At 40.3% G+C, this 26,140-nt stretch overlaps 1 protein-coding gene and 2 pseudogenes across 1 annotated transcript in view; all 3 read right to left on the reverse strand.

The window, feature by feature from the left end:
* LOC114215223 (fatty acid desaturase 2-like protein FADS2B) overlaps positions 1–14,362 on the reverse strand; it is a 42,243-nt gene extending 27,881 nt beyond the window's left edge. The window contains exons 1-2 of the mRNA XM_028111109.2: positions 14,042–14,362; positions 5,506–5,616 (exon numbers count right to left, since the gene is read on the reverse strand). Of these exons, the coding sequence (XP_027966910.2) occupies positions 5,506–5,616; positions 14,042–14,362 (432 nt within the window). The remainder of the gene's footprint in view (positions 1–5,505; positions 5,617–14,041) is intronic.
* Positions 8,320–8,760, reverse strand: LOC114215312 (mitochondrial import inner membrane translocase subunit TIM14 pseudogene; annotated as a pseudogene).
* A 10,891-nt stretch (positions 14,363–25,253) lies between the features above and the next one.
* On the reverse strand, positions 25,254–25,876 carry LOC114215222 (translation machinery-associated protein 16 pseudogene; annotated as a pseudogene).
* Between the last annotated feature and the right edge of the window lie 264 nt (positions 25,877–26,140).

Here is a 26,140-nt window from a genome sequence, read left to right on the forward strand (position 1 = left end):
ATTCTCCTTTTTGATGGGATCTTTGTCTGGTTTTGGGATCAAGGTAATGGTGGCCTCATAAAATGAGTTTGGAAGTTTTCCTTCCATTTCTATTTTTTGGAACAGTTTCAGGAGAATAGGTATTAATTCTTCTTTAAATGTCTGATAGAATTCCCCTGGGAAGCCATCTGGCCCTGGGCTTTTGTTTCTTGGGAGATTTTTGATGACTGCTTCAATTTCCTTAGTGGTTATCGGTCTGTTCAGGTTTTCTATTTCTTCCTGGTTCAGTTTTGGTAGTTGATACATCTCTAGGAATGCACCCATTTCTTCCAGGTTATCTAATTTGCTGGCATAGAGTTGCTCATCATATGTTCTTATAATTGTTTGTATTTCTTTGGTGTTGGTTGTGATCTCTCCTCTTTCATTCATGATTTTGTTGATTTGGGTCATTTCTCTTTTCTTTTTGATCAGTCTGGCCAGGGGTTTATGAATCTTGTAAATTCTTTCAAAGAACCAGCTCCTAGTTTCGTTGATCTGTTCTACTGTTCTTTTGGTTTCAATTTCATTGATTTCTGCTCTGATCTTTATTATTTCTCTTCTCCTGCTGGGTTTAGGCTTTATTTGCTGTTCTTTCTCCAGCTCCTTTAGGTGTAGGGTTAGATTGTGTATTTGAGACCTTTCTTGTTTCTTGAGAAAGGCTTGTATTGCTATATACTTTCCTCTCAGGACTGCCTTTGCTGTATCCCAAAGATCTTGGACAGTTGTGTTTTCATTTTCATTGGTTTCCATGAATTTTTTTATTTCTTCTTTAATTTCCTGGTTGACCCATTCATTCTTTAGTAGGATGCTCTTTAGCCTCCATGTATTTGAGTTCTTTCCGACTTTCCTCTTGTGATTGAGTTCTATTTTCAAGGCATTGTGGTCTGAAAATATGCAGGGAATGATCCCAATCTTTTGGTACCGGTTGAGACCTGATTTGTGACCTAGGATGTGATCAATTCTGGAGAATGTTCCATGGGCACTAGAGAAGAATGTGTATTCCATTGCTTTGGGATGGAATGTTCTGAATATGTCTGTGAAGTCCATTTGGCCCAGTGTGTCATTTAAAGTCTTTATTTCCTTGTTGATCTTTTGCTTAGATGATCTGTCCATTTCAGTCAGGGGGGGTGTTAAAGTCCCCCACTATTATTGTATTGTTGTCAATGTGTTTCTTTGCTTTTGTTATTAATTGCCTTATATAATTGGCTGCTCCCATGTTCGGGGCATAGATATTTACAATTGTTAGATCTTCTTGTTGGATAGACCCTTTAAGTAGGATATAGTGTCCTTCCTCATCTCTTATTACAGTCTTTGTTTTAAAATCTAGTTTGTCTGATATAAGGATTGCCACCCCAGCTTTCTTTTGGTGTCCATTAGCATGGTAAATGGTTTTCCACCCCTTCACTTTCAATCTGGGGGTGTCTTTGGGTCTAAAATGAGTCTCTTGCAAACAGCATATGGATGGGTCTTCTTTTTTAATCCAATCTGATAGCCTGTGTCTTTTGATTGGGGCATTGAACCCATTTACATTCAGGGTAACTATTGAGATGTATGAATTTAGTGCCATTGTATTGCCTGTAAGGTGACTGTTACTGTATGTTGTCTGTGTTCCTTTCTGATCTTTGCTGCTTTTAGGCTCTCTCTTTGCTTAGAGGACCCCTTTCAATATTTCTTGGAGGGCTGGTTTCGTGTTTGCAAATTCCTTTAGTTTTTGTGTGTTCTGGAAGCTTTTTATCTCTCCTTCTATTTTCAATGACAGCCTAGCTGGATATAGTATTCTTGGCTGCATATTTTTCTCGTTTAGTGCTCTGAAGATATCTTGCCAGTCCTTTCTGGCCTGCCAGGTCTCTGTGGATAGGTCTGTTGCCAATCTAATATTTTTCCATTGTAGGTTACATATCTCTTCTCCCGAGCTGCTTTCAGGATTTTCTCTTTGTCTCTGAGACTCGTAAGTTTTACTATTAGATGTCGGGGTGTTGACCTATTATTATTGATTTTGAGAGGGGTTCTCTGTGCCTCCTGAATTTTGATGCCTGTTTCCTTCCTCACATTAGGGAAGTTCTCTGCTATTATTTGCTCCAATATACCTTCTGCCCCTCTCTCTCTTTCTTCTTCTTCTGGGATCCCAATTATTCTAATGTTGTTTCGTCTTATCGTATCACTTATCTCTCGAATTCTGCCCTCCTGATCCTGTAGTTGTTTCTCCCTCTTTTTCTCAGCCTCTTTACTTTCCATCATTTGGTCTTCTATATTACTGATTCTCTCTTCTGCCTCATTTATCCTAGCAGTTAGTGCCCCCATTTTTGATTGCACCTCATCAATAGCCTTTTTGATTTTGACTTGGTTAGATTTTAGTTCTTTTATTTCTCCAGAAAGGGTTTCTCTAATAACTTCCACGCTTTTTTCAAGCCCAGCTAGTATCTTTAAAGTCATGATTCTGAACTCTAGGTCCGACATCGTACTAATGTCCGTATTGAGTAGGTCCCTGGCTGACGGTACTACCTCTTGTTCTTTTTGCTGAGGTGATTTTTTTCATCTTGTCATTTTGTCCAGAGGAGAATAGATGAATGAGAGAACAAAATGCTAACAGGTTTACAACGTCCCCAGCAAATATACTGTATACAAATCAGAAAAGACCTGAAACCAGGGGAAAAAAAAGGGAAAGAAAGAAAAAAGAAAGAGAAAAAGAAAAAAAAAGAAAAAAAAGATAAAAACAAAAACAGAACAATACAAAAAAAGCAGAATGTGATCAAATATGATCAGGCTAGTGCATAGATCAGTGCCACACACTAGATTTTGGGCGTATTTTGGTCTGTTAGAAAAAAGTGCCTCCTAAAATTTTAAAGGAAGAAAGACATATATGTACAAAATAAGGGTTGATACAATGAAGGGATAGAAGATGACTGTAAAGATGAAAATTATGAAAGATTTTATAAAAGGACTTGATAAGATAAGAAGTTGTTTGAAAAAAGAAAGAAGATTTAAAAAAAAAAAAGAAAAAAGGGAGAGAATGTGATCAGGCAGGAGACTAGAACAGAGCCATACACTAGTGATTTAGGGTATATTTTGATCTGTTAGAAGAAACTGTATCTCAAAATTTTAAAGAGAGAACAACTTATATATATATGCCAAAAATAAGGGTAACTACTATGAAGGGATAAAATATGACTCTAAAAATGAAAAATAAAAAAATTTTTTTTTTTTAAAAAGAGATTGATAAGATGTTGGTTGAAAAAGGGAAAAAGAAAGAGAAAAAAACAGTTAATAAAAATTAACTTTGATGAACTAATGAATCATGGTAAAAAAAAGCCATGAATTCTATGTGCAGTATTCCCCTAGCGCTGGAGTTCTCCCGTTCTCCTTGATCGGTAAACTTGGTCTTGGCTTGCTGGCTGTTCTGCTGATCTTCTGGGGGAGGGGCCTGTTGCCGTGGTTTCCAAATGTCTTTGCCGGAGGCTGAATTGCCCCGCCCTTGTCGGTCCGGGCTAAGCAAGCTGCTCGGGTTTGCTCTCAGGAGCTTTTGTTCCCTGCAAGCTCTCCGTACAGCCTTGGAGGACCAGGGTGAAAATGGTGGCCTCCCAATCTCCATCCGGAGGAACTGAGAACTCGGGGCCCCGCTCCTCAGTGCGCCCCCAGAGAAAAGCAGTCACTCCCTTGTCCCTGGTCTCCGGCCGCTCTCCGTGCTCACCCGGCCTGCGACCGAGCGTTTCTATCTCTGGCACCCGACCCCGTGTGGAGGCTCCAAACCCAGCAGATCCCTGTGCTGCGTTCCCGCGCCGCTCCTCCCGGGGGAGGAAGGAGAGTCTCCCGGATCTGCCGCTTGTTGGGTCCCTGCTGCAGGAGCAGTGGCCCGACTGGGCCGCGGATCACAGTTTATGGCAACCCCGAGCTGAGAGCCCACGCCTCGGCTCCGTCTCTGCAGCCGGCTTCCCCGCTCCGATCCCTGGGAGCTCTGGCGCACTCAGGCTCCCCCGGTCTTTCTGTGACCCCAAGGGTCCTGAGGCCCCACTGTCCCGCGAGTGTTCCACCCCCCGCTTAGCCACTGGAGCGACGTCCCTCAGCGGAGCCGGCTTCTAAAAGGTCCGATTTTGTGCTCCGCGGCTCTAGCACTTGCCAGAAGCGGCCGGTGGAGGCCCCTCCCCCGCCGTCTATCCTCCTGAATATCGCCTCGGATTCACTTCTCCGCACGTCCTACCTTCCAGTAAGTGGTCGCTTCTCTGTTCAGATAGTTGTTGCTACTCTCCTCTTTGATCTCCTGTTGAGTTCGTAGGTGTTCAGAATGGTTTGATCCCTATTCAGCTGAATTCCTGAGACCAGACGAAATCTAGGTCTCCTACTCCTCCGCCATCTTGCTCCGCCCCCTGTCTCCTCATTTCTTAAAGCAGAAACATAATCCTTATTCTATCTTCCTCACAGTGACATATGGATCAGCACTTGGTACAAATTATTTCTGAAGAATTACACGGAATGTAAACAGTTTTAACAAAACAAATTGCAAGAAAAAATGCTCATTATTAGTTAAAATCCCTTTAAGCTTTATGTAAAATCATACCATAATGTGGTATGAGCTCGGACTTAGTGAATATAATGAATCCTCCATCTTCAAAGTGTAAGGCAACTTTAGATACATTGATGAACTACATAGAAGCCTACTTACTAGAAGGTGTTTATATAATGAATACCATTAATTAGAGAGGTACAATATTGACTCTTTAGACTTCCTTCACCTAAGGATCTCTAGATTCAATGATGTAAAAAGGGCTTTGTATTTGCTATTAATCTTACAGAGACCCTGGCCTTTGGAAGACAGTATTTCAGGTAGCCAAAGTGTTAGAGAAAGAAAGAGTGACACCCTTCCTTGGGAATACCTAAGGGATTGGGGCCAGAAAGAAGTGACTTGGAGTCCCAATTCTTTGACCCACCAACTGTGGGACTTCCAGAAAGTAATTTATTCTCCCTGGACTATAATTTCACCAAATTTAAAAGGGGATGTTTTAGGATCTATTCACATCTTTCATTCAATAGCTATTTATGGAGTCTCTACTACATGTCTGATCCTGTGCAGATGGGTTCTTGAGGACATAGGGATAAGCAAAATACACATATTCCCTGCTCTCATGGAACTTACTTTAGCAGGAAACATAGACACAGACATCAAACAGTTACAAGCAGCCACTGAAAAAAAAAATTGTATGTGTACATTGCCTGGCATGAAGTAGGTACTCAGAGACATGGAATTACTGTTTGGTGCAGGACCAAAAATTTCATTCCTTTCTTACGCAAAAGTTTAAGTGTTCTGAGGGTCTCAAGAGGATGACATTGTTTTGAAATATGCAGAATCTACTCATTCATGCTATGGCAGGCTCACCCAGGCATGACGGCTGGTGTCTCACGGAAAATGATCAGTTCTTGGATATATCAGGAAAGAGTCAACTGGCTCTTGTCCCCATCCCTCCACGTGCTCCTGGGTCCCAAGACCTCACTCACATTTTTGTTTCTCTCCTGGCTGGGCTCTTCCGGGGCAAGCTCTCCGATGAGCAGTGGCTTAAGGTACAATCTTACAATGTCAAGCTTCAGGTGCATGGCTCTGAAAACATCCTGTAAATCAAAGAGAATTGCTGGACGCTTAGGAGACACACACTTACCTACAGAATAGTCCCCTTCCTTACCTCATCCTGCACCCATCTTGGGAATCAGTAGACTCTGTTACAGAGGATTTCGTCTAACTCCAGGTGGATGTTTCAAGTTGAATAATCACAATTACCCTTGGAAATCCTCTATGAAAGCCTCAGGCTGGAGATCCACCTACTTAATGCACTGCTTCACTAGGCAAGACCAACTCAGGCAGGACATTCCTGAGCATTGAAAGAGATCACTCTTTATTTTGTTGAGCACCAGAAGAAGTAGTTGGCTTGAGTTAATGAGCCATGGTGACTCTTTAAAGCCCAACATCAGGCTTGGTGGAAGTTGCTCACACTATCTGAGGCACGGAGTAAACACGACTAGCTATGAAAATCCCATCTCCCATCAAATCGCCCTCTTGGTTCTTGGCCAAAACCAAGAGGAATGAGGCCTTTGAATTACATTATTTCTAAACAAGGCCAGGTTAAAGTTGACAATGGTAGTGTAGGACAAGTGCACAAGAGAGCATGGGAGCACAGCTCTGAGGTCTGGGTTGTCTAAAGTAGTACACTCTTGGCACAGTTTGGCACAGAAGGGGAGTCCTCACTTTTTCTAAAAAAAATGCTAAGACAATCTCTGCAAGGGCTTGTAACAGCCAGGCACAGAATAGAGGTAACCAACTGTGTTTTTTCCCATCTCAGCTCCATGTTAAGTAGCACCTCATAGAGTCTATGAGAAGCAGTGGTGGTTCTTATATCCTGCTTATATTTGGAAGTAAGAGATGTTCTCTTCTATCCCAGGGATTTAAACAGTTTTTGGGGAGGGAGAATTCTCCAAGAGGTAGATTCTAGACTTTCTGCTAGTGTGGCATTGGGGACAGGAGTGATTAAAAATGAGGAAATAGAACCAAGATTGTAACTTGAATACATGGAAGTCTTACACATGACTCTAAAGCACTGGTGTTCCATAGTCTTCACTAAGAAAGTGAACCCTGGAGTGGCATTCCTACATCTAAATTCTGGTTTCTACTTAATATCTGTGTAATTGTGGACAAGCCTCTTGACCTGTTTGTACTTCCATTTTCTCTAACATAAGGGTGATGATAATAGCCAAACAATTCATAAAGTTATTGTAGGGATTAAGTGAAAAAAACTAGAATCCAGTTGGCATATGGTAAATTCTCAGTACCTAATAGCCAACTTTCTTGTATGTATACTTCTAGTGCTAAGAACTTACTATCTACATTCTCTTCAGTACAGCAATTCATAGATTTTCTTCATATATTCCAATGCCTAATGTGGTATGAGCTCTGACTTAGTGAATATAATGAATCCTCCATCTTCAAAGTGTAAAGCAACTTTAGATACATTGATGAACTACATAGAAGCCTACTTACTAGAAGGTGTTTATATAATGAATACCATTAATTAGAGAGGTACAATTTTGACTCTTTAGACTTCCTTCACCTAAGGATCTCTAGATTCAATGATGTAAAAAGGGCTTTGTATTTGCTAGAACCAGTCCAGGCCCTACTGTCCGTTCTGCTTATGCATACTTTCCTTGGGATTTGCTACACTGTATGATTTCAAAGTGTTTCTTAACTGTCACATTCTACAAGTCTAAAACTTAGTTCCCTGAACCAGGAAGAGAGCCATTCAATGATTAAGAAGGTGATTAAAGTATTTTGAGATTGTCCATAGTGAAAAATCATATTCTGCTTGTGTAGGAGCAGATTAGGATGGAAAACATTCTGATAGATCGAGGTACGAGTGTAGAAGAAAGGTAAGCCATTGAAATTTCATTTTACTTTGACCAGTCATGCAGAGTCCTGGAACAGTGTGCTGACAATAATGTTCTTCTGGGTTCATTGTTTTTTTCTGATTCCCAGCAAGATTTGCAGGCAATATGGTGATAATAGATCCTGAAAACCTACAGAGTTTTCCAGAATAGTAGGCATTGTCCTGCTATGTGGAAGTCTTTTCATTGTACTGATGAGCAGTAAAACAAAAGAATTTAGGTAGTCTTAGAATATTCAGTTAAAAGAATTTCCTAATAGAGGCTGGATATTGTGTAAGTCATGAAATCCTCTTTTTGAAAGACCTATAAAAATAAGCTATGTTATTAACACTCTTGGGCAAGTATAGTCCTGCTAAAGGATATAGGGTTAATAGTATAATCTTGTTAAAGGAGAGGGGGTAAAATGAAGGGGTCAGGGGACAGTGCCAACATCTGTTGAATGTATCCTATGTACAAGGCACTCTCTGGACCAACTCATAATCAACACCTAAGTTCTGTGAGACTCCCTCTTCAAATCTCAGAGGAGAGAAACATCTTGTCCACAATGCCACAATAAATAGGTAAATAGTAGAGCAGGGATTTGAACTAAAGACTTCGTGACTTTAAAGCCATGCAGCTGTAAAGGTTTATTCCAGCCTTAACATGCATAATTCTTTTTCTGAAATGCCTCTCTAGAGAGAAATGATGCCAGATTGTTTTGGGATGATGCTAAAAATCAGTACGTATCTGCTGAACGGGTAGTAATGATGTCTTTCCACATTAGGTTTTTTTTTTTTTAGTTTGTGCCAAATCATTTTTAAAATTTGTAGCTTTGAGGCATTTTATTATAAAAAGCTAGCACTTGTATACATAAACTAGCAAGAACTTAAAATTCATCACACATTTACTTCATGTTTTAGCTTGAACTTCTAGTAAATCTTTAGCTTCATTGATTTTGGCTGCAATATAAGGAGATCCTCCCTTGTCTGGGTGGTTTAAAAGCATAATTCGTTGATGAGCATCTCTTATTTTTCCTTTATTGGCAGTAGGGCTTATGCCTAGTATTAATGCTGCTTCTCGTTTTGTCATTTTGTGTTCAAACCCACCTCTATAATAGCCACCACTGAAGGCAGATTTTGGTAGACTCTGAAAAACTTGTTTTACTTGCGGCTCCATATGTTTCATGGCTTGCAAAACATAACGACCTGCAATTCCTGCAGCAGCAATGGTCAGTCCAACTGCTACCACTGTACTGGCCATGGCTCTGGCTCAGCTCCCCGGCCTCCACCAAGAGCGCGGTTCATCCCAGCCCAAAGGCCGCAGCCACCAACTCCCACTCCTCTACCAGACACCAATGCGGCCACCACCAGCAGACACTCCACATTAGGTTTTAATCCCCTGAATCACTTTTCCTCTGGCTCCAAACTGCCTCTCCAGGCTCACCATTCACCATTACATTTCACGAACCATCTTGTCCACCAGACCTCTCCCCGTTCAATAAACACTCCATGCCTCATGTTCTGAAGCTTTGCATATTGGTTCCTTTGCCTTGACTGCCTTTCTCCATTTTCTCTCTATAAAAACTCCTCTTTACCCTTCCAGATTCAGATTATATTGCCTCTCCTAACTCACTCAGGAAAGTTACTTATGATCTCCTCTGGGCTCCCATAGCTCCTATAGCTTTTCAAATTATATTGTAATGAAGCTGTGTATTGTTCCTTCTTTAGCAGTCTTTTTGTTTTTCTTTTTTTAATTGAAGTATACTTGATATATAACATTATATTAGTTATAGGTGTAAACAGAATGATTTGATATTTGTATGCATTGCAAAATGATCACCACGATAAGTCTAGTTAAAATCTGTCACTTTACATAGTTCCCCCAATTTTTTTCTTGTGATGATAACTTTTAAGATTTAATATCAGCAATTTTCAAATATACAATACAGTATTACTAACTATAGTCACCATGCTGTACATGACATCCCCATGATTTATTTATTGTAACTGGAAGTTTGTACTTTGGAATCCCTTCACCCTTTTCTCCTACCCCATACTTTCCGCCTCTGGTAGCCACCAATCTGCTTTCTGTATCTATGAGCTTGATTTTTTGTTTTCTTTTTTAGATTCCACATATAAGTGAGATCATATGGTATTTGTCTTTCTCTGCCTGACGTATTTCACCTAGTATAATGCCTTCTGGGTCCATCCATGTTGTTGCAAATGGCAAGATTTCATTCTTTTTTAATGGCTGACTAATATATATATTATAACATATATATATTACATTATATATATTTACATATATATATATATCACATTTTCTTTATACATTCATCTGTTGGTGGAGACTTAAGCTGTTCTTATGTCTTGGCTATTGTATGTAATACTGTTATGAGCTTGGGGGCAAATATATTTTTGAGTTAGTGTTTTTGTTTTCTTCAGATAAATATCCACAAATGGAATACTGGATCATGCGGTAGTTTTATTTTTAATTTTTTGAGGCACTTCCATACTGTTTCCATAGTAGCTGCACAAATTACATTCCCATCAATAGAGTACAAGTGTTCCCTTTTCTTCACATCTTCACCAACACTTGTTATTTCTTGTCTTTTGATAATAACCATTCTAAGAGGTGTGAGGTGATCCCTTATTGTGGTTTTGATTTGCATTACCCTGATGATTCAGGTCTTGTGTTCAAGTCTCTAATCCATTTTTAATTTTTGTGTATGGTGCAAGACAGTGGTTCAATTTCGTTCATTTGCATGTAGCTGTCCAGTTATTCCAACACCATTTTATTGAAGAGACTATCCTTTCCCATATTCTCGGATCCTTTGTCAAAAATTAATTGTCCATATATGTGTGAGTTTATTTCTGGGTTCTCTATTTTGTTTCATTGATCTATGTGTCTGTATTTTATGCCAATACCATACAGTTTTTATTACTATAGTTTTGTGGTATGTAATGAAATCATGGAGTGTGACGCCTCTAGCTTTGTTCTTTCTCAAGACTGCTTTGGCTATTTGGGGTCTTTTGTGGTTCCACAGAAATTTTAGGATTGTTTATTCTATTTCTATGGAAAATGCCATCCTCCTGGCTTCCCTATCCTGTAATGGATATAGCCACCTACTTCCCTATACTGCACATGCACAAGTCAGCCAGGCTGCTTCTCCCTGATTATTCAACCAGTCGCTCACCACATATTGTAGACTACATCTCCTGTGTATCCTTAGCACCCACCCCCTCTTTTCCATTCCTATAGTGAAGGTCTTGTTCAGGCCTTCAACATGTTCCCTGGGCTCCCTCCTTCATTTTGGCTGACTCTTCTTCAGTTCAGCCTTTACTTAGCTGCCAGGCTGGCCTTTCAGAAAGAAAGCATCTCCTCACGGCCTGTCTTTACCTGTGAGCACCTCAGCACCCCTCTCTTTCTACTTCTCCATCTATTTTTCTACAGGAACCATTGTTTCAGTGAGAACCAGATTATTTAAGAAATATTGACAACCCATAGAGATGCAACTATGATTATTGATTATTACTTTCCTTTCATCAACAGCTTAGAAATCCTGTTGGTTTTGTGGTGGTTGAGGGTGGGGAGGGATGCTGGGCTAGGGCAGTGTCACTCTGCATCATGGAAGAAGAGGAAGACATGGCTCAGCTCTCTAAGACCCTCTCTCTTCTCTACCTTTCCTCTCCATCCTCTCCTCTTCATGCCATGATAGTCACTGATGCTAACCGAGCACATCGTATGTGCCAATATTATGCTAAGCTAAGGAAGTGGCTAAGCTAGGATGCCCATTCTGGCTGGGTGCTTAGTCCCGAGGTGAATCCCATTTTCACTGCACCTCTATGCACATCCTCTCCTCCTCCTGCCCTACCGTCACCTCCCTTGGCTCCATACCACCCTTTTGGAGTTGGACACAATGCTTCTGTCTTTCACATGGTAGTCCTCTAAATAGCTGAAATGGACTTTTCTATATTTCCTCTAAGGTTTTGTCATCCCTTCCTTGTCAAACTGACCTTTGACCCACACAAGAAATAACTCAAGTTTCTCAGCGTCCTTCTTAGAGTGTGACTGTCCAGCGATAAGGAGGATACTTAACTTGCTTTCTTTGTTCTGGACATGCTGCTCATGTGCATGCATCACAAGATTGCCTTTGTTCCTTTCCTACTGTTGCTTTACATAAAACCTGTGGCCAAGTCGTGTTTTATGTCCTGCCCTCAATGCTTTGTAAGCCTCATTTCAATAATTGCAAAATAGCCCATCATGTAGATACACTGTTAATTATATAATCAATCCTACTTGGAATTTTCCCGTAAGCTCTTTTCAGGTAAGAAGACTAGGCCTAGACTGTAATTATTAGCACCATGTCATTAGTTTCCTTTTTTTTTTTTTTAAGATTTTTTTATCCATTTTTGGGGCTGGGGAAGGGCAGAGGGAGAGGAAGAGAGAGTCCTAAGCAGACTCTTCACTGAGCGTAGAGCCCGACATGGGACTGGATCCCATGATCCTAGGATCACAACATGAGCCAAAACCAAGAGTTGGATGCTCAACCGACTGTACTATCCAGGTGCCCCATCGTGTCATTAGTTGTAAATCATATAGTTGGAAAACAGTAAGATAACGCATACATGCAATAACAGGAGCTGATGTACCCATTTTTTTTTTTTTTTATGGACTTATTTGTCTTGTCTTTTCTTTGGAGAAGATTACAACACATCTCAGTAGAACTAAGTAACAATAAAGCACAAACACTGCCATTTTTTCTGTATTTAATCTATGTCAAGCACCATAGGCATTATTGACTTTCACAAGGCTAAGATGAAGGTATTATTATCCCCACTTTCTAGATAAAGAACCTGAGGCTCCAAGAGCTTCAGCAGCCTCCCCTCAAGACATTCTTTGTAAGTGGTAGAGCTCAGATACAAGCCAGGCCTGTTTCATTCCCAAACCTGTACCCATAATCATTAGGTTGGACTCTTAACAAGGGTTTTAGAATGGCTGGCTACATGAGTGAATGAATTAATCATCCTACAGCAAAGACTATCATTATTCACCTTTTATGAGGAGGATGGAAGCTTGGAGAAGAGTTTCCATGTAAATAAAAGAAAGGTGTCTACCTTTGGGCACCTTTGCGTCCAGGGCCACCACACAGAGACTATACTTTCTTTGGTCCACAGTTGCCTCTCAGGGCACAACCTGCAAACACCTCTAAAGTTGTAGAGTAAGCATCTGACTGCAGGTCTTGTATGTTCTGCTCTCCTTCACTAGAGAGTATGAAGCTTCTCCACCACGGGCCCCCTCTTTTCCCAGTCAGATGACACCAAATATAATCAGAATTTCTAAGCTGGTGGTAAACAGGAAATAATAATTACACTTCTGAGGCTAAGGATGCCAGTGAGATAAATAATGATAGGTACAATTTAGTGAAACTTTATTAAGTGTCTGGCATTATGCTAAACACTTTACAAGTATTAGGCCCATTTACCATAAACCCGTCAGATGGGTGAGGTCATTTCCATTTTGCAAATCATGAAGTAGAGGCTGGGAGAATTTCAATAACTTTCCCGTGTTCACACAACTAGTTACAAAGTTCAGGTTCCCCGAATTCTGATTAGCTATGGAATATTACGTTTGTCAGCATTCTTTCTGAGTCTCCCATTCTTCTTGAGCCATCTTCTTTTGGAAGAAACTTTTCTCTGAATATTTTTGGATTTCTTTACCTAAGTAAATAAATGCCTGGCTGATCATGCTCAGGATTTTCATTCTTAAGATATGAATCCTTAGGTGGCATGGGTATTTTCCCCTAAGGTTCTGATGGTTTCTACTTTATTACTCAATTCCTCCTTGTTGGCTAGAATTGGATGCAGAATCATGGCCTTTTCCTAATTTCTGGGAGATAAACATCATCAGCAAATTACAGATCTATCCACCCAGCTGTCTCAAGCTGAGTGGGTTTATCAGTTATTTCTAAGGTGGTTGAAGGACCACATCTTTGCCAACACATCGTCTGAGATGATTCTGTGACTTGGGTTAGAAAAGCACCATCTATAATTGTAGGTTTGCATTATGGTTGTTGACATTTTGATACCTGTCAGATGAATCGCTGTCTATCTTTTACACACCCCACTTATAAGAGTCTGAGAAATTTCTCCTTGGGCACAGACATTTTTTCCCCCAGATTTTACTCACCTATTTGTTACTTTCTTCTTAAAAGACAGTGACAGATGGTAGTCACACTTGTGGTGAGCAAAGCATAATATATAGAGTTGCTGAACTGTGTTGTACATCTGAAACTAATGTTAACACTGTGTCAACTGTTCTCAAAAAACAAGGCAAAACAGACAGTGACTTTAATTCAAAACACAACAAAACAAGAACAAAACAAAATCCAAAATACGCAAATAGTATCCACTGTCAACATCTGAGCTCATCCCAAAGTGGGAGGTAGACCTTGAGGCTTAATTTGCTTTCAGGTTCTTGCTGGATAGGAATCCTGAGAAATTGGTTTGGGAGGAGATGAGCCGTTGTGGAGTTTGAGCACGTACTCAAAATACTTTTGGGAAGAGAGCCGAATCCCAGCCACCCAGCAGCTGGAAGAGAGAGGGCAGAGCTCTGGGTTCCTTACCGTGGCGTCTTCGCCAGCATAGTGGCTGAGGACCTGGTGCCCACCTGGATGCCTCCTGGCCCAGCCGGTAACGTCGTAGACCTTGCGATTGATCACCAGCCACTGATCGGCCTCCCGATTGTGTCTCTGGATCTCCTGCCAGCTATACATGTTGAGGATTTTTCTGGGCACGTTACATTTCCCATTTGCCTCCTGCTTTACAGAGTCCTCACTTCTCTCATTTGTTACTGGTTTCCCGTTTGCTTGACGTGTCTCACCTGGATGCTGCTGACCCTTTCCTGCAAGGCGCCCATTACCTGCATGCTTGACTTCAAGCTTCATTGTCACCGCACCCCTGAGGTTTCTGGGTTGACTCCTGAAATTTCTAATCCTTGCCTCTGACTGAATCATAAAATGACTCTTTTCCTTTCTTCTTATTCCACTGCAATGTGATGTCTGCCCAGAACACTTTTTAGCCTCGTTACCTCCTCACAAACCTGATCGTGAGCACATCCCCAGCTTCTCACTTCTCTGCCTGCCCTGAATCTGTTCTGCACTGATAGAGGTTGGATCACATTTTTTTCCTGGCAGGTGAGACCAACATTCTCTCCTCACTTCTCCTTTCTCTGCTGGCAGGTGTCTTAGCAGCATCCTCCTTCCGCATTAATTGTCCCTTAAGAAAGAGCTTGAGCCAATCAGTCGCTCTGAAAGTTGTGGCCCGCCCCAGGGCGGAGGGGCAAGGCTCAGGTCACTGTGCTGTCCTACACTGCTACCCCACGGGGTGCGGTTCATCAGGTCTCTGGCAAGCCTGTGGATGGAGACATTTAGGTTTGTTAATTCCACACGGGAGCAAAAACTTTCAAAATCTCCAGGATGACATGAATGCTCGGTGGACTTGGGAAGTGTTCTTTGTGACAGCTGTTATTTCTCCCTAGAGTTTTCAAACTTTTTTAAATTTTATTTATTTTATTTTATTATGTTATCTTAGTCACCATATAGCACATCATTAGTTTTTGATGTAGTGATCCGTGATTCATTGTTTGTGTATGACACCCAGTGCTCCATGCAATATGTACACTTCTTAATACAACATTTTTAAAAGAGTGGTTTCTGGTGATGGTTATTAAGGAGGGCACGTATTGCATGGAGCACTGGGTGTTATACGCACGCAATGAATCATGGAACACTACGTCAAAAACTAATGATGTGCTATATGGTGGCTAACATAATAAAAAATTATATTATAAAAAAAATAATGGTTTAGGTTTGCCAAAAAAGCCAATGAGCAGAAAACTAGTTTTTCTCTTTTATCTTTGAAAGCTGTCTAACTCTGTCGCACTCCTAAAGGAAACAGCAACTGATGTTTGCCAGAATGCACGATGGTTTACAAAGCCCTTGTCACATCCTATAACTGATTTAATCCTCACATCAATCTTTTGAGGGAGGTACTCTTAGTGTCCCATTTTCCAGGTGAGAAAACATGAGCTGAAGACCTCAGGTAACATGCCAGAATCACTTCAGTGACAAGTAAATTGGTGCAGGAATTTAGACTTCCCAGATTCCAGATCCCCGACTTTTTCCCCTGCATTCTTCAAACCTAGGGTCTAGACATATATGATAATAACTTGACTCAGTGGTTTAGAAATGAGGCAGAAAGAGAGCTTCTGGGGTAGTGTGTAGTGGTGGTAGGGGGGAAGGGTCTTAATTTCAAGAAAAGAAGGAGCATGAAATGACAGAAAGCACCGATTCTTATATTTGGGAATCAGTCCTAAGTAAATCATCCATAATTCAGCCCAAGATTTATATACTAAGGGTTTTATTCTAGTATTGTTTATAATTGCTAAAAATCAGGGATGGCCTAAATGTCCAGCAATAAGAAAGAAGGCTGATGAACTATGTATATGTTGAATATTATATACATATTTTAAAAAGAAGTTTTTATAGAATTTTTAAATTCATGGCCTCATGTATACAATATAATCAAAAATATCAGTTGATGAAATTCTATTTACTGAATAGTATATGATTGGAAGGGAAAATGTTAAAATATTGTCATTAGTTTGGATTATAGTGTTATTGAAACATTTTTCATCTTTATTTTTAATAGTATTTCCCAGATTTTCTACAAATGAATACATGTTGCTTTTATAATTTAGAAAAAGCAGGTTTTTTTTAAAAAATAAGGATCCAAGAGGGGCGCCTGGGTGGCTCAGTTGGTTAAGCGACTGCCTTCGGCTCAGGTCATGATCCTGGAGTCCCGGGATCGAGTCCCGCATCGGGCTCCCTGCTCAGCGGGGAGTCTGCTTCTCCCTCTGACCCTCTCCCCTCTCGTGCTCTCTCTCTATCTCATTCTCTCTCTCAAGTAAATAAATAAAATCTTTAAAAAAATAAAAATAAGGATCCAAGAAAAAAATATATATAAAGCATGAATTTTGGAGCTAGATGAACCTGGGATCATATTTCTGTTTACCATTTATTAGCTGTAGAGCATGATGCAAATCACCTTACTTCTCTGGGCTTTAGTTTTCCCATCTGTAAAATGAAAGAAGCACTATTCTCAGTATTACATTGAACTAACACAAACGCTGTGGTATTTACAGAAACCCTCAGTAGTTTCCATGACTTCTGTATGGAGGTTTCATGAATCCAACATATATACCCTTGGTATTTGTAGGCTATGCAAATACATTCAGGCTACCTGCAGAATTTCAGTATAATTGAGGTTTGAGGGCAACAATCTGGTTGGAAATTTGTCAGGGGCAGGTAAACGGCTTGCCCAGGGGAGTAGGCTGACCTCTTATGTAAGCTTGAAATAATGTCATTTTGCTATACTACAGAATGCAAACACACTGATGGGAAGTGTGGGTGTGTGTTGGGGGAGATAACCAAAGACTCTCTTGTCCCTCCATTGGTGTTGCATTGGAGACACTTGGCACATAGCAGGACTTCTGTAATTTTTAGTTTCTTGTCTATACTTGCGTGGTTATTGAGTCTAGCTACTCATTCCTTTAAAGCTTTTGTACTTGTTTGTTTTGGGGGTAAGGAGGCTGCTTATAACACTGGAAATAAACTCTGGATTCAGAAATACCTAAGCTGAGTATTCTTGCACAAGATTCGTATGATCTCTGTGTAGGTTTCCTTATTCTACAAAGTGGGATGAATGAAAACCATACCTGTGAATTTATAAAGAAGATTAAATTATATTATGTATTGGAAGAAGCTAGTTTAATGCCTAACACCTGGACATAAATAATGTAGTAGTGCTATTACTGTCATTTTATGTGTTTTATTTTTGCTTTGGAACATAGTTGTCTGTGTTTGGGGCCTCACTTCATATTATTATTATTTTTAATGTTGTTATTAAAATGACCATCATTATTAAGGTCCAGGAGAAGAGACTACAGGTGTTTGACTACGGAAGGTGAGGCTCTCTAGATTCTACCTCTTTCCACTCCCAAAACAAAGGGCCCCACAACTGGCACTTTCTAGGCTAGGAGTTCCGTTCTATCTTCTTTTAGGAGAGACTGACGTCCAGTGGACTCCATTTTTGTTTTACTCAATTCTGTGGGAGAAAGAGAGAGAGGGAAAGTGAGAGCGGAAGAGAAGGAAAGTGACAGAAGAAATGATAAATGTGAATGAAATGAGAAGAAAACCCCAGAGAAAGTAGATAAGAAAGAAGGAAGTGGTATGGAGTCGAGAAAGGAAGTACCTCCCACAGTGGTGACTGGGATGCCAGTCCCAGCTTCGTCCCCGACTGCTGCAAGCCTGGCCCCTTCACTGGGACTGTTTCTTCATTTGTAACATGAGATGTTAAAATTGATGGCGGCCAGTAGCCCTTCAAGTTTAACAGTGTACAAAAAGAGAAAGCGTCTTTACTTCATTTTGTAGGAAAGCGTAACAATTGGCTTCTGAGTCGTTTGTGCATCAGGAGCGCTAGGATTGTGGCTGGCCCTCTCCAGAAGGACCTCTTGTGGTTCAGGGGACCGTTTAGAATGATTTCTTATACTGGCCTTGTCACAGAGAGAGAGCACAAGAGCCTTTGCTAGCTGGGGACCAGAACCTCTTTAAATAAGGTAACTGGGCATGGCTTGGTTCCTGCTTTATGTGCAAGGTGTCTGGAAGGCTCAGAAAGTATTGGTAATGGAGATTTTCCTAGCAAAAGGCCTCAGTACACTTGGTTCCTGCAACACATTCCTTTTCAGAAGGGTTGCAAGTCTGTCAGAATATGGGTGTATGTGTATGTGGTTGTGTTCAAATCCTTCCCAGACTTGGAGGGGCTTTTCCCAGCCTCATAGAGGGCGATCCCTCCTCAGTAACTATCTTCCTCATCATGTTCTCTCTTTTTTTTTATTATGTTCATTTAGCCAACATATAGTCCATCATTAGTTTTTGAGGTAGTGTTCAACGATTCATTAGTCGGGTATAACACCCAGTGTTCTAACTCTTTCTTGTGGGGGAAAAATGAGGTAAATGCCTCACCTAAGAGGTAATGCTCAAGATTGTCCTGATTACAAAAAGGTGTGTTTAACCCAAAATTTCCTTGAAGGATATGATTCTGAGATGTCAATCCCACAGTGAGCTTTTTGCAAAGCTAACATCTCTTACTAGGGGAAGGTGAATCATTCATGTATTTACAGATCCATCCACCAAGCCTGCATTGAGGAGATGCTGCGGGCTGGCATTGTTCCTCCAGGCCTCTCTGGCATCTTTATAAACAATGTGAATCTTCTTGACATCATTACTCCCTAGCAGGTCAGAGTAGGGGTTACTATGACTTGAATATATGCATTCAATCACTTGCGGGACTCAAGGCAGCACCCTGAGTCAGGCAGGTTAGACCAATACAAGACTTTCCGAATCCAAGTGCCCCACCTCTGAGCCTGGAACTTGTCAGAAGCTTATAGAAATTCTTCCTGCATCAAGGACCTTCTTGCCTTTACATAATTCTTTGAAGATTTACAGCCAATTTAATTATTTTCTAGTTGCCATGTTAGATAACCTGGAAATAAGGAATGGACAGAGCTTCCTCTTCTCTGTATGGACAGCTGCTAAAAACAAAACAACTGAACAAAATGCATTTCCCCTCCCCTCAACCCCCAAGCATTTAGTATCTTTGTGGAGTCAGACTTTTAGGGTTCAAAACCCAGTACTAATGCTTCTAGTGCCGTGAACTTGGGCAAAAGCCTTCACTTTGCTGTGCCTCGTTTTCCCCATCTGTAAAATAGGTATGAGAATAAAAGCCTTATAGATTTTCTTTTGTGACATTAAATGTGCTAATTCACGTAAAGTGCTTAAGACAATGCCTGGCATGTATCAAGTTCTCTATAAATGTTAGTCTCTGCTCTAGGATTCTCTTATCTCTGAGTCAGCATATTATTCAACCACAGCAAATATTTGATGAGCGCTTGCGATTGCCAGTTAGGGCGTCTTTACAAGAATTCTGTTCTCTTAAAGGAAGTGGGAAGATAGTTAAATAGGCAAAAAAAGGAGACAAAGATGTGTCAGTACAGCAACTGAGGTGGTGACACAAAATATCAAAGTATAAATTACAGACTGAAGAAGCAAGTGGAGGGTTCCTCCTCACTCTATCACTGGCTTGGGTCTCTGCACCACCTTCTACCACTTGGAATCTCTTCTCTAGGCTCCTTGACTCCTTTTAAGTCAATCAGTGAACATTTCCCAGCTCTGCAGTGTCATAAAAAAACAGTGACATAAGATGAAATTCTACAGTAGGTGCTAGTGCTGCTTGTTGTTCAAACTCTTATCACGAAGGGAGAGAGAAACACTTGTTTGAAAACAGCATGGAGAGCGAGAAAGTTCTGGTCTTAGCAGAACTAATCACACCTCTTTCATGCTGCCTCCTTCTTAAAAGCTGAGCATGTTTATTGAAGTCATTTATCCTCTTTGAACCTCAGTTTCCACCCTTGCTAAATTGGGTATCATGATATCCATTCTGCCTGTTTTTTATTTTATTTTTTTTGTCATTATAATGCTACTTTATTTATTTATTTATTTTATTATGGTATGTTAATCACCATACGTTGCATCATTAGCTTTTGATGTAGTGTTCCGTGATTCATTGTTTGCGCATAACACCCAGTGCTCCATTCAGTACGTGCCCTCCTTAATACCCATCACCAGGCCAACCCATCCCCCCATCGCCCTCCCTTCTAGAACGCTCAGTTTGTTTCTCAGAGTCCATCGTCTCTCATGGTTCATCTCCTCTTCCGATTAGCCCCCCTTCATTTCTCCCTTACTACATTCTGCTTATTTTTTAAAGTGTTGTGAGGTTCAGAAGAGATAATGAAGCTGGAAGTGTGGTTTTAATGCAGAAACTTGTGATTACAATCATTGTGATTTTATAGTGAGGGCAAGGTTTTCCAATTTTCCATGAGATCTATTCCAACCGGATCCCCTCATGGCCCAGAGAAAAATGAAACCTTTCTTATCAACCACAATATCATGCAGCATGTTGGACTGACTGTAGGGGATTCAATTCTTCTGTTGACTTGCTATGATTAGTTGCTATCTAGCTACCTTTTATAAAGTGCTTTGAGCTCCTGGAAGACTGACATTATATAAGTGCATGTGAGTGTAGCTGTTATGATAACCTGTGATCTGCTTTCCACAAGGGTTCATTTGGTTCGGGGCATGCCCTGGCTCTGTGAATGGAGTGACTGTAGGAAATGCACACCCATTTTCCCAGGACAACTGTTCTGAAGTTCTTTATCATTTCAACAGTTTGTTTGAAGAACATCCTAATTAGCTACTGGTGCTTTGGCTTTGAAGAGTCTCATTGTCTCAAAGCTGACATTCAGGAAGAACAGCCTTAGTTGCAGACACTCCCAGCACCCAAATGGTCCCCCGTCAGCTGCCCTTTGCCTGGCCCTGGTCCTGCCAAGGGCCGAATTCCCGTGTGGCGTCATGGCTTACTTTTCTCAGAGACTCTGTGGTGATCTCAACTGCTGCCTTATCTCATGGGGAGAAGGGAGATGGTTCCTGAGAAGGAAAACGTGAACACCCACGAATTCGTGTTCCACCAGTCAGGGAAGGGGTGGGGAAGGCTAGAGGACAGAGCGGGGGATTAAATTCTAAGGTCCGGGGGGGGGGCAGGGCTTTTGCCTGTTTGATTCTCATCACTCTATTTGTAGAGTTCAACCTAGTATTAGGCCCTCACAAATATTTGTTAAGCACATGAATAAACACATGAATGAATGATCAGGAGAATGGACTGAGTTTCAGGATTGCCAGGGGCCTTTAGCTGGCCTCCTATCTACATTGTTTGTAGAGAGAACACATGGCAAAAAGAGACATTTGTTAAGCATTTGCTGGGGTCCGTCTTATTTACCTCCCTCATTTTACTTACTTCTTACCAGAGTGGCATAAGAAGTGCTATTAGCTCTATTTCTCAGGCAGGAGAAAGCAGATTCAGAAGGATCGAATATATTCAATACTGTGCCAGGGATTACATGGCTCAAAAGTGGTGGAGATGGAGGTGGTTTGCATCTACTCTCTAATATTAAAAAATAAATAAATAAACGAGTGCCCTGGTGGTCATGCTTCAGGTGGCTTCATGCCACTGGTCACCGCAGGTTTGTTTTAACAGTTTCTGGTGACTTTGCTTCCTGCTCAGTAATAGTCCATTGTCGATGTTGGCAGACACTGTAAGCTTACTGTGTGGTTTCATGAGAACCTTGGCAATGGTCCCCGGGTTTACTGAACCTCGTGTGAGGTCTTTTGGCCTCCTGGAAGCAGAAGCCATGTTTGCAAGTACTTACACACCCTTCCTACATACCCGCCGTGCATGGGTGGGGCCGAGTTTGTGGGGAGATGTGATTGTAACAACGTTGGTTTATTAAAACAGTTGCCATCCCACAACTGATGTCTTTTTTTTTTTAAGATTTTATTTATTTATTTGACAGAGAGAGAGAGAACACAAGTAGGCAGAGAGGCAGGCAGAGGGAGAAGGAGAATCAGGCTCCCCACTGAGCAGAGAGCTGGAGGACGGGCTTGATCCCTGTACCCTGGGATCATGATCTGAGCTAAGGCAGATGCTTAAGTGATTGAGCCACCCAGGCACCCCCACAGCTGATGTTTTGATGTTTCTTCTCTCCTTCTCCTTTCCCAGGCTAGCCTCTTTATTTCCTCCTTCTCTCTCTTTTCTGCATTCTCCTTTCTTCTTCCTCTCTGCAAACCTTTCAGAGATTCATAAAGTATGTCTCTTCAGGTGAAGAGAAAACTAGCATCGTGTTTCATCAAAATCTTGATGGTACTTCCCCTAAGTCCATGTGTATGAGTGTGTGTGTGTGTGTGTGTGTGTGTGTGTGTGTGTGTGTGTGAGTCACAGTGAAGAAGGAAGATTTGACCTGCCAGAGCAAGTTGCTTTGGGGGAAAAATCTAGACAGGTCTTCGTGGGTGGACATAGGAATTCACTATGGTGATTCATAGGATACGTGAATAGAGGAGGCTCTGGAGGTGTTTTGAAAATATATATTAAAATAATTTTATTGGTGACCTTGAATTCAAACATTTCCCCCCTTATTTTCAGCACCACTATTATATGAGTTTTGAACATAGCATTAGGAACTTACTAGTAGAATACATACTATGCATCACGTCAGAATAATTTACCTTTTATAGGAATTAAAGTGGCAAAATTTAACATTCTGACGAAATGGAACATGATGGCCATCTATGTCAAAGAGTTAACTAAATTTCAAAAATAATGTGGATGATCAGTGCTCATTGAATCCCTTGGTGTTAAAGAGAGATGAAATCTTTTTATTTTCAGAGAGTTTTTGAAGTCCATAGTTGATAATCATTTAAGAACAAAGTCACTTGGTTCAATTCCTTCCTCAAATTTGTATTTTTAAAAACCTGAAACATAAAAGTTGTAAGAATAGAAAAATGAATACTCATATACCTATCATCTCAATTCACCAACTGTCAGAATTTTACCACATTTGCTTCATCTCTTTCATGGATGTATAAGGACTCTATCATCTATCTATCTATCTATCATCTATCATCCATCTATCTATCCATTTATCTTTATTTATTTATATGAATAAGTAATCATGGATTATTTTTAGATTAATGGACTCTAATCATTCCTTCCATTATTCGTTTTACCAATTTTACCAATTATGGCTAAAGAAAGCTGACTTCTTGTCCTATTGATATATTCCCATCAGCTTTTGATGGGTATCTTTACTTCCTGGCATACAAAGATGTGCCAGTCTTGTTTTTCCTGCCCCAGGCCTGGAAGCAGATACTTGGTTCATGTTAACAAGACATTGTATTCAGAAACAAAGATCTTGGAGTGATCAGGAAGTCTCTGAGAATTTGAACGTGTCTGTGTATCCAGAGAATTTACCATGGTCCCAACATGTCCTGAGAAGATCACAGTATGCTGAACAAGAAATAAAGTTACTTTCAGCCAGTAAATGACACTAAATACATGGTCAGTTCAGGAAAATATGACCAGTTTATAGAATAGAATCCATCCCCCTCCTTTATTACAGTCTCTTGTTTGGGACTTTGTATGTAGTAAAGAAGGAGAAAAATCAAATGTCAGAGTTGGGATTTCATCTTGCTTTATAAGAGAAAGCTGACTCCTCCTAAGTTACACAGCAAGCGCTTGAGAAATGGAGGTACTGGCCACCTTTCTTAAGGGATTGTTATGAGGAGTAAGAAAATGCATGTAGCTCAATGCATCTCACAGTGGAAGAATCAGTAAATATTGATAGTTAAAAATAGTTTTGTGTAGCAGAATGATCAGCAGTGATGAGGGCAATTGCTATACATGAAGAAGGGGCATCTTCTATCATTTTATTTCCCTCAGTACCAAGTAAACCCTGAGGCTTTTTACCATAAGGGGCAAGGGATAGCACTAACAATGCTTGATTTGAGACATTCTTGCCATAATTTGGGATCTGGAACCAGATTCAATATGAGTTAAAAAATAAAAGGTATATTTAGTTAGGCTGGTGGTGGAAGGTGAAATTTTCAGGGCATTAGAATAAAAAGATGTGGGAACAGCTGAGGGATCCAGAAGATAGGGGATCAAGACAGAAGAGGGGTATTTCAGAGAGTTATTGCATACAATTCAAGAAACCCAAGTAAAGAACTTGAATTAAAACACAATACTATTTTGTATCCCACTTTTATTTATTTAATGTGTTTTTTCTTTTTTTATGAAAATAAATTTTATTCTTAATTTTCAATAATAAAAAAGCTGTAACATTTTAAATAAATTGTTAATAAGACTTAGTTGATATCTAGTTAACCTCTTACAGCATTAATGTTTTGTATTTCTTTTCTTGAAGATACTCAAATACATTTGCATTGTCTCCTTTAGAAAATAACCTAAAAGATAATTGCCTTTAACAAGTTCTATGAAGAACAACATTCTAACATATCCATGTCTTTCCTGATACTTGAAATACTGAGTTATATGTCATTTAGCCTATCTCTTAGAAGAATAAATAACACAAATAACACAATTGCAATAACTGATTCTCTAATCATTAGTTATTTCCACAAGTAAAAGCTATCATTTTTCATGAAGCGGTAAAATAATACAGAAACAGAGTTAACCTGAAATCATTTATCCCCTTGATCAAAAGATAACAGAGTAAGTGTGGGAGGCCAACATCATGAAAATAGTCACAAGTTTTTTACTTTACCATTTAACTCTGGCTTAAAGATAACAAAAATAACGTACAATCTATCACTGTATATTTATTCCCTGTCACATTTTCCTTATTTTACAAGGAAAGAAAATAGGTGTTAGGTTTAAGAGGAAGATTAGTGAAACACTATTACTGAAAGCCAATTTTGCTATCATCACTGCTCAAGAAGTATCCATAGGACCCTTACAGCAAACACGTTGCTCATACAAGCCACAGAATGTGAGATCAGGTGATCCGAGGTAAACATGAGGAAAAAAATCAAAACATTTCTGTCCTTATTCATATCCCTCCCCCTGCCCGGGAAATTCAGATTAAATGGATCTTAGATTGTGCTTTTATTTCACTATATCTATTTTAGCAACTTAATGTAAATGAAAAGCAACATTCATTTTTAAATGAAAATCCTAACACTGTTTTTAAAACTGCAAATGGGATTCTCACCATCAAAGAAGTTACATTGCAAATTCTTGTATCTGGACAGTTATTTACCATAATCAGGTCAAACAGAACTTGAAGCTCTCCAATTATTTTCTTTCACCTCAAGCAAAGGACAATTGGGCCACTGCTGTCATTTCCTCATCTGAATCACTTGATTCATCTTTTAGCTCCAGTTCCCCTAAATCTTTGTCGTCACAGTTTTCTTCTTACACTTCTTGGGGACGGCATCATTAGCACAAATTTTTCTCATTTTAATGTTTGGCAATTTCTTCGGATCAAAATCCCACTCCCTAAAAATTCTCAGATTACCTGCATTTACAATGTTTGGAATCTCAAGGCCATATCCTTCGTACTGTTGTCTCTCACACTCCATTGTCTGCTTGATGACTGTCTCCCGGGAATAGAGCCGCCTTCCCTGCCTGTCTTTGATGCTGTTCTGTAATTCAGTCTGCTCTAGTTCACTGCTGAACTGATTAAAATACCTTTCAATTAATTCACAAGCAACTCTCTTTGAATATCCTACTTTTTGGGGATCAAGATGACTTTGAAACCACTGCAGTTTTTCACCGATAAGGTTCAGACGCAATGCCTTTTCATTCTTCAATTTTTCCTTTTTTTTCTTGTTTGTGGGCCTCTCTTGTAATTTGAGCTGCTTTTCTACTATATGGATGGATGACGTTTTTTTTCCCTGTCCTACAAGTTTTCCCTTTAAGGCTTTAGGCATGGTGACGTCTTCATGGCCCTGCAGGACCTCGGCAGCCCAGATCAGGGAAACACCAACAAACCCAACAGCTCAGAGGAAGAGTCTTTTTTTTTTTTTTAATTTTTATTGTTATGTTAATCACCATACATCATTAGTTTTTGATGTGGTGTTCCATGATTCATTGTTTGTGCATAACACCCAGTGCTCCACGCAGAACGTGCCCTCTTTAATACCCATCACCAGGCTAACCCATCCCCCTCCCCCCTCCCCTCTAGAACCCTCAGT

This window comes from Eumetopias jubatus, unplaced genomic scaffold, assembly GCF_037043125.1.
Source record: "Eumetopias jubatus isolate StellerSeaLion01/CBP00866 unplaced genomic scaffold, mEumJub1_p1.0 scaffold_13, whole genome shotgun sequence".
Classification (NCBI taxonomy): Eukaryota; Metazoa; Chordata; class Mammalia; order Carnivora; family Otariidae; genus Eumetopias; species Eumetopias jubatus.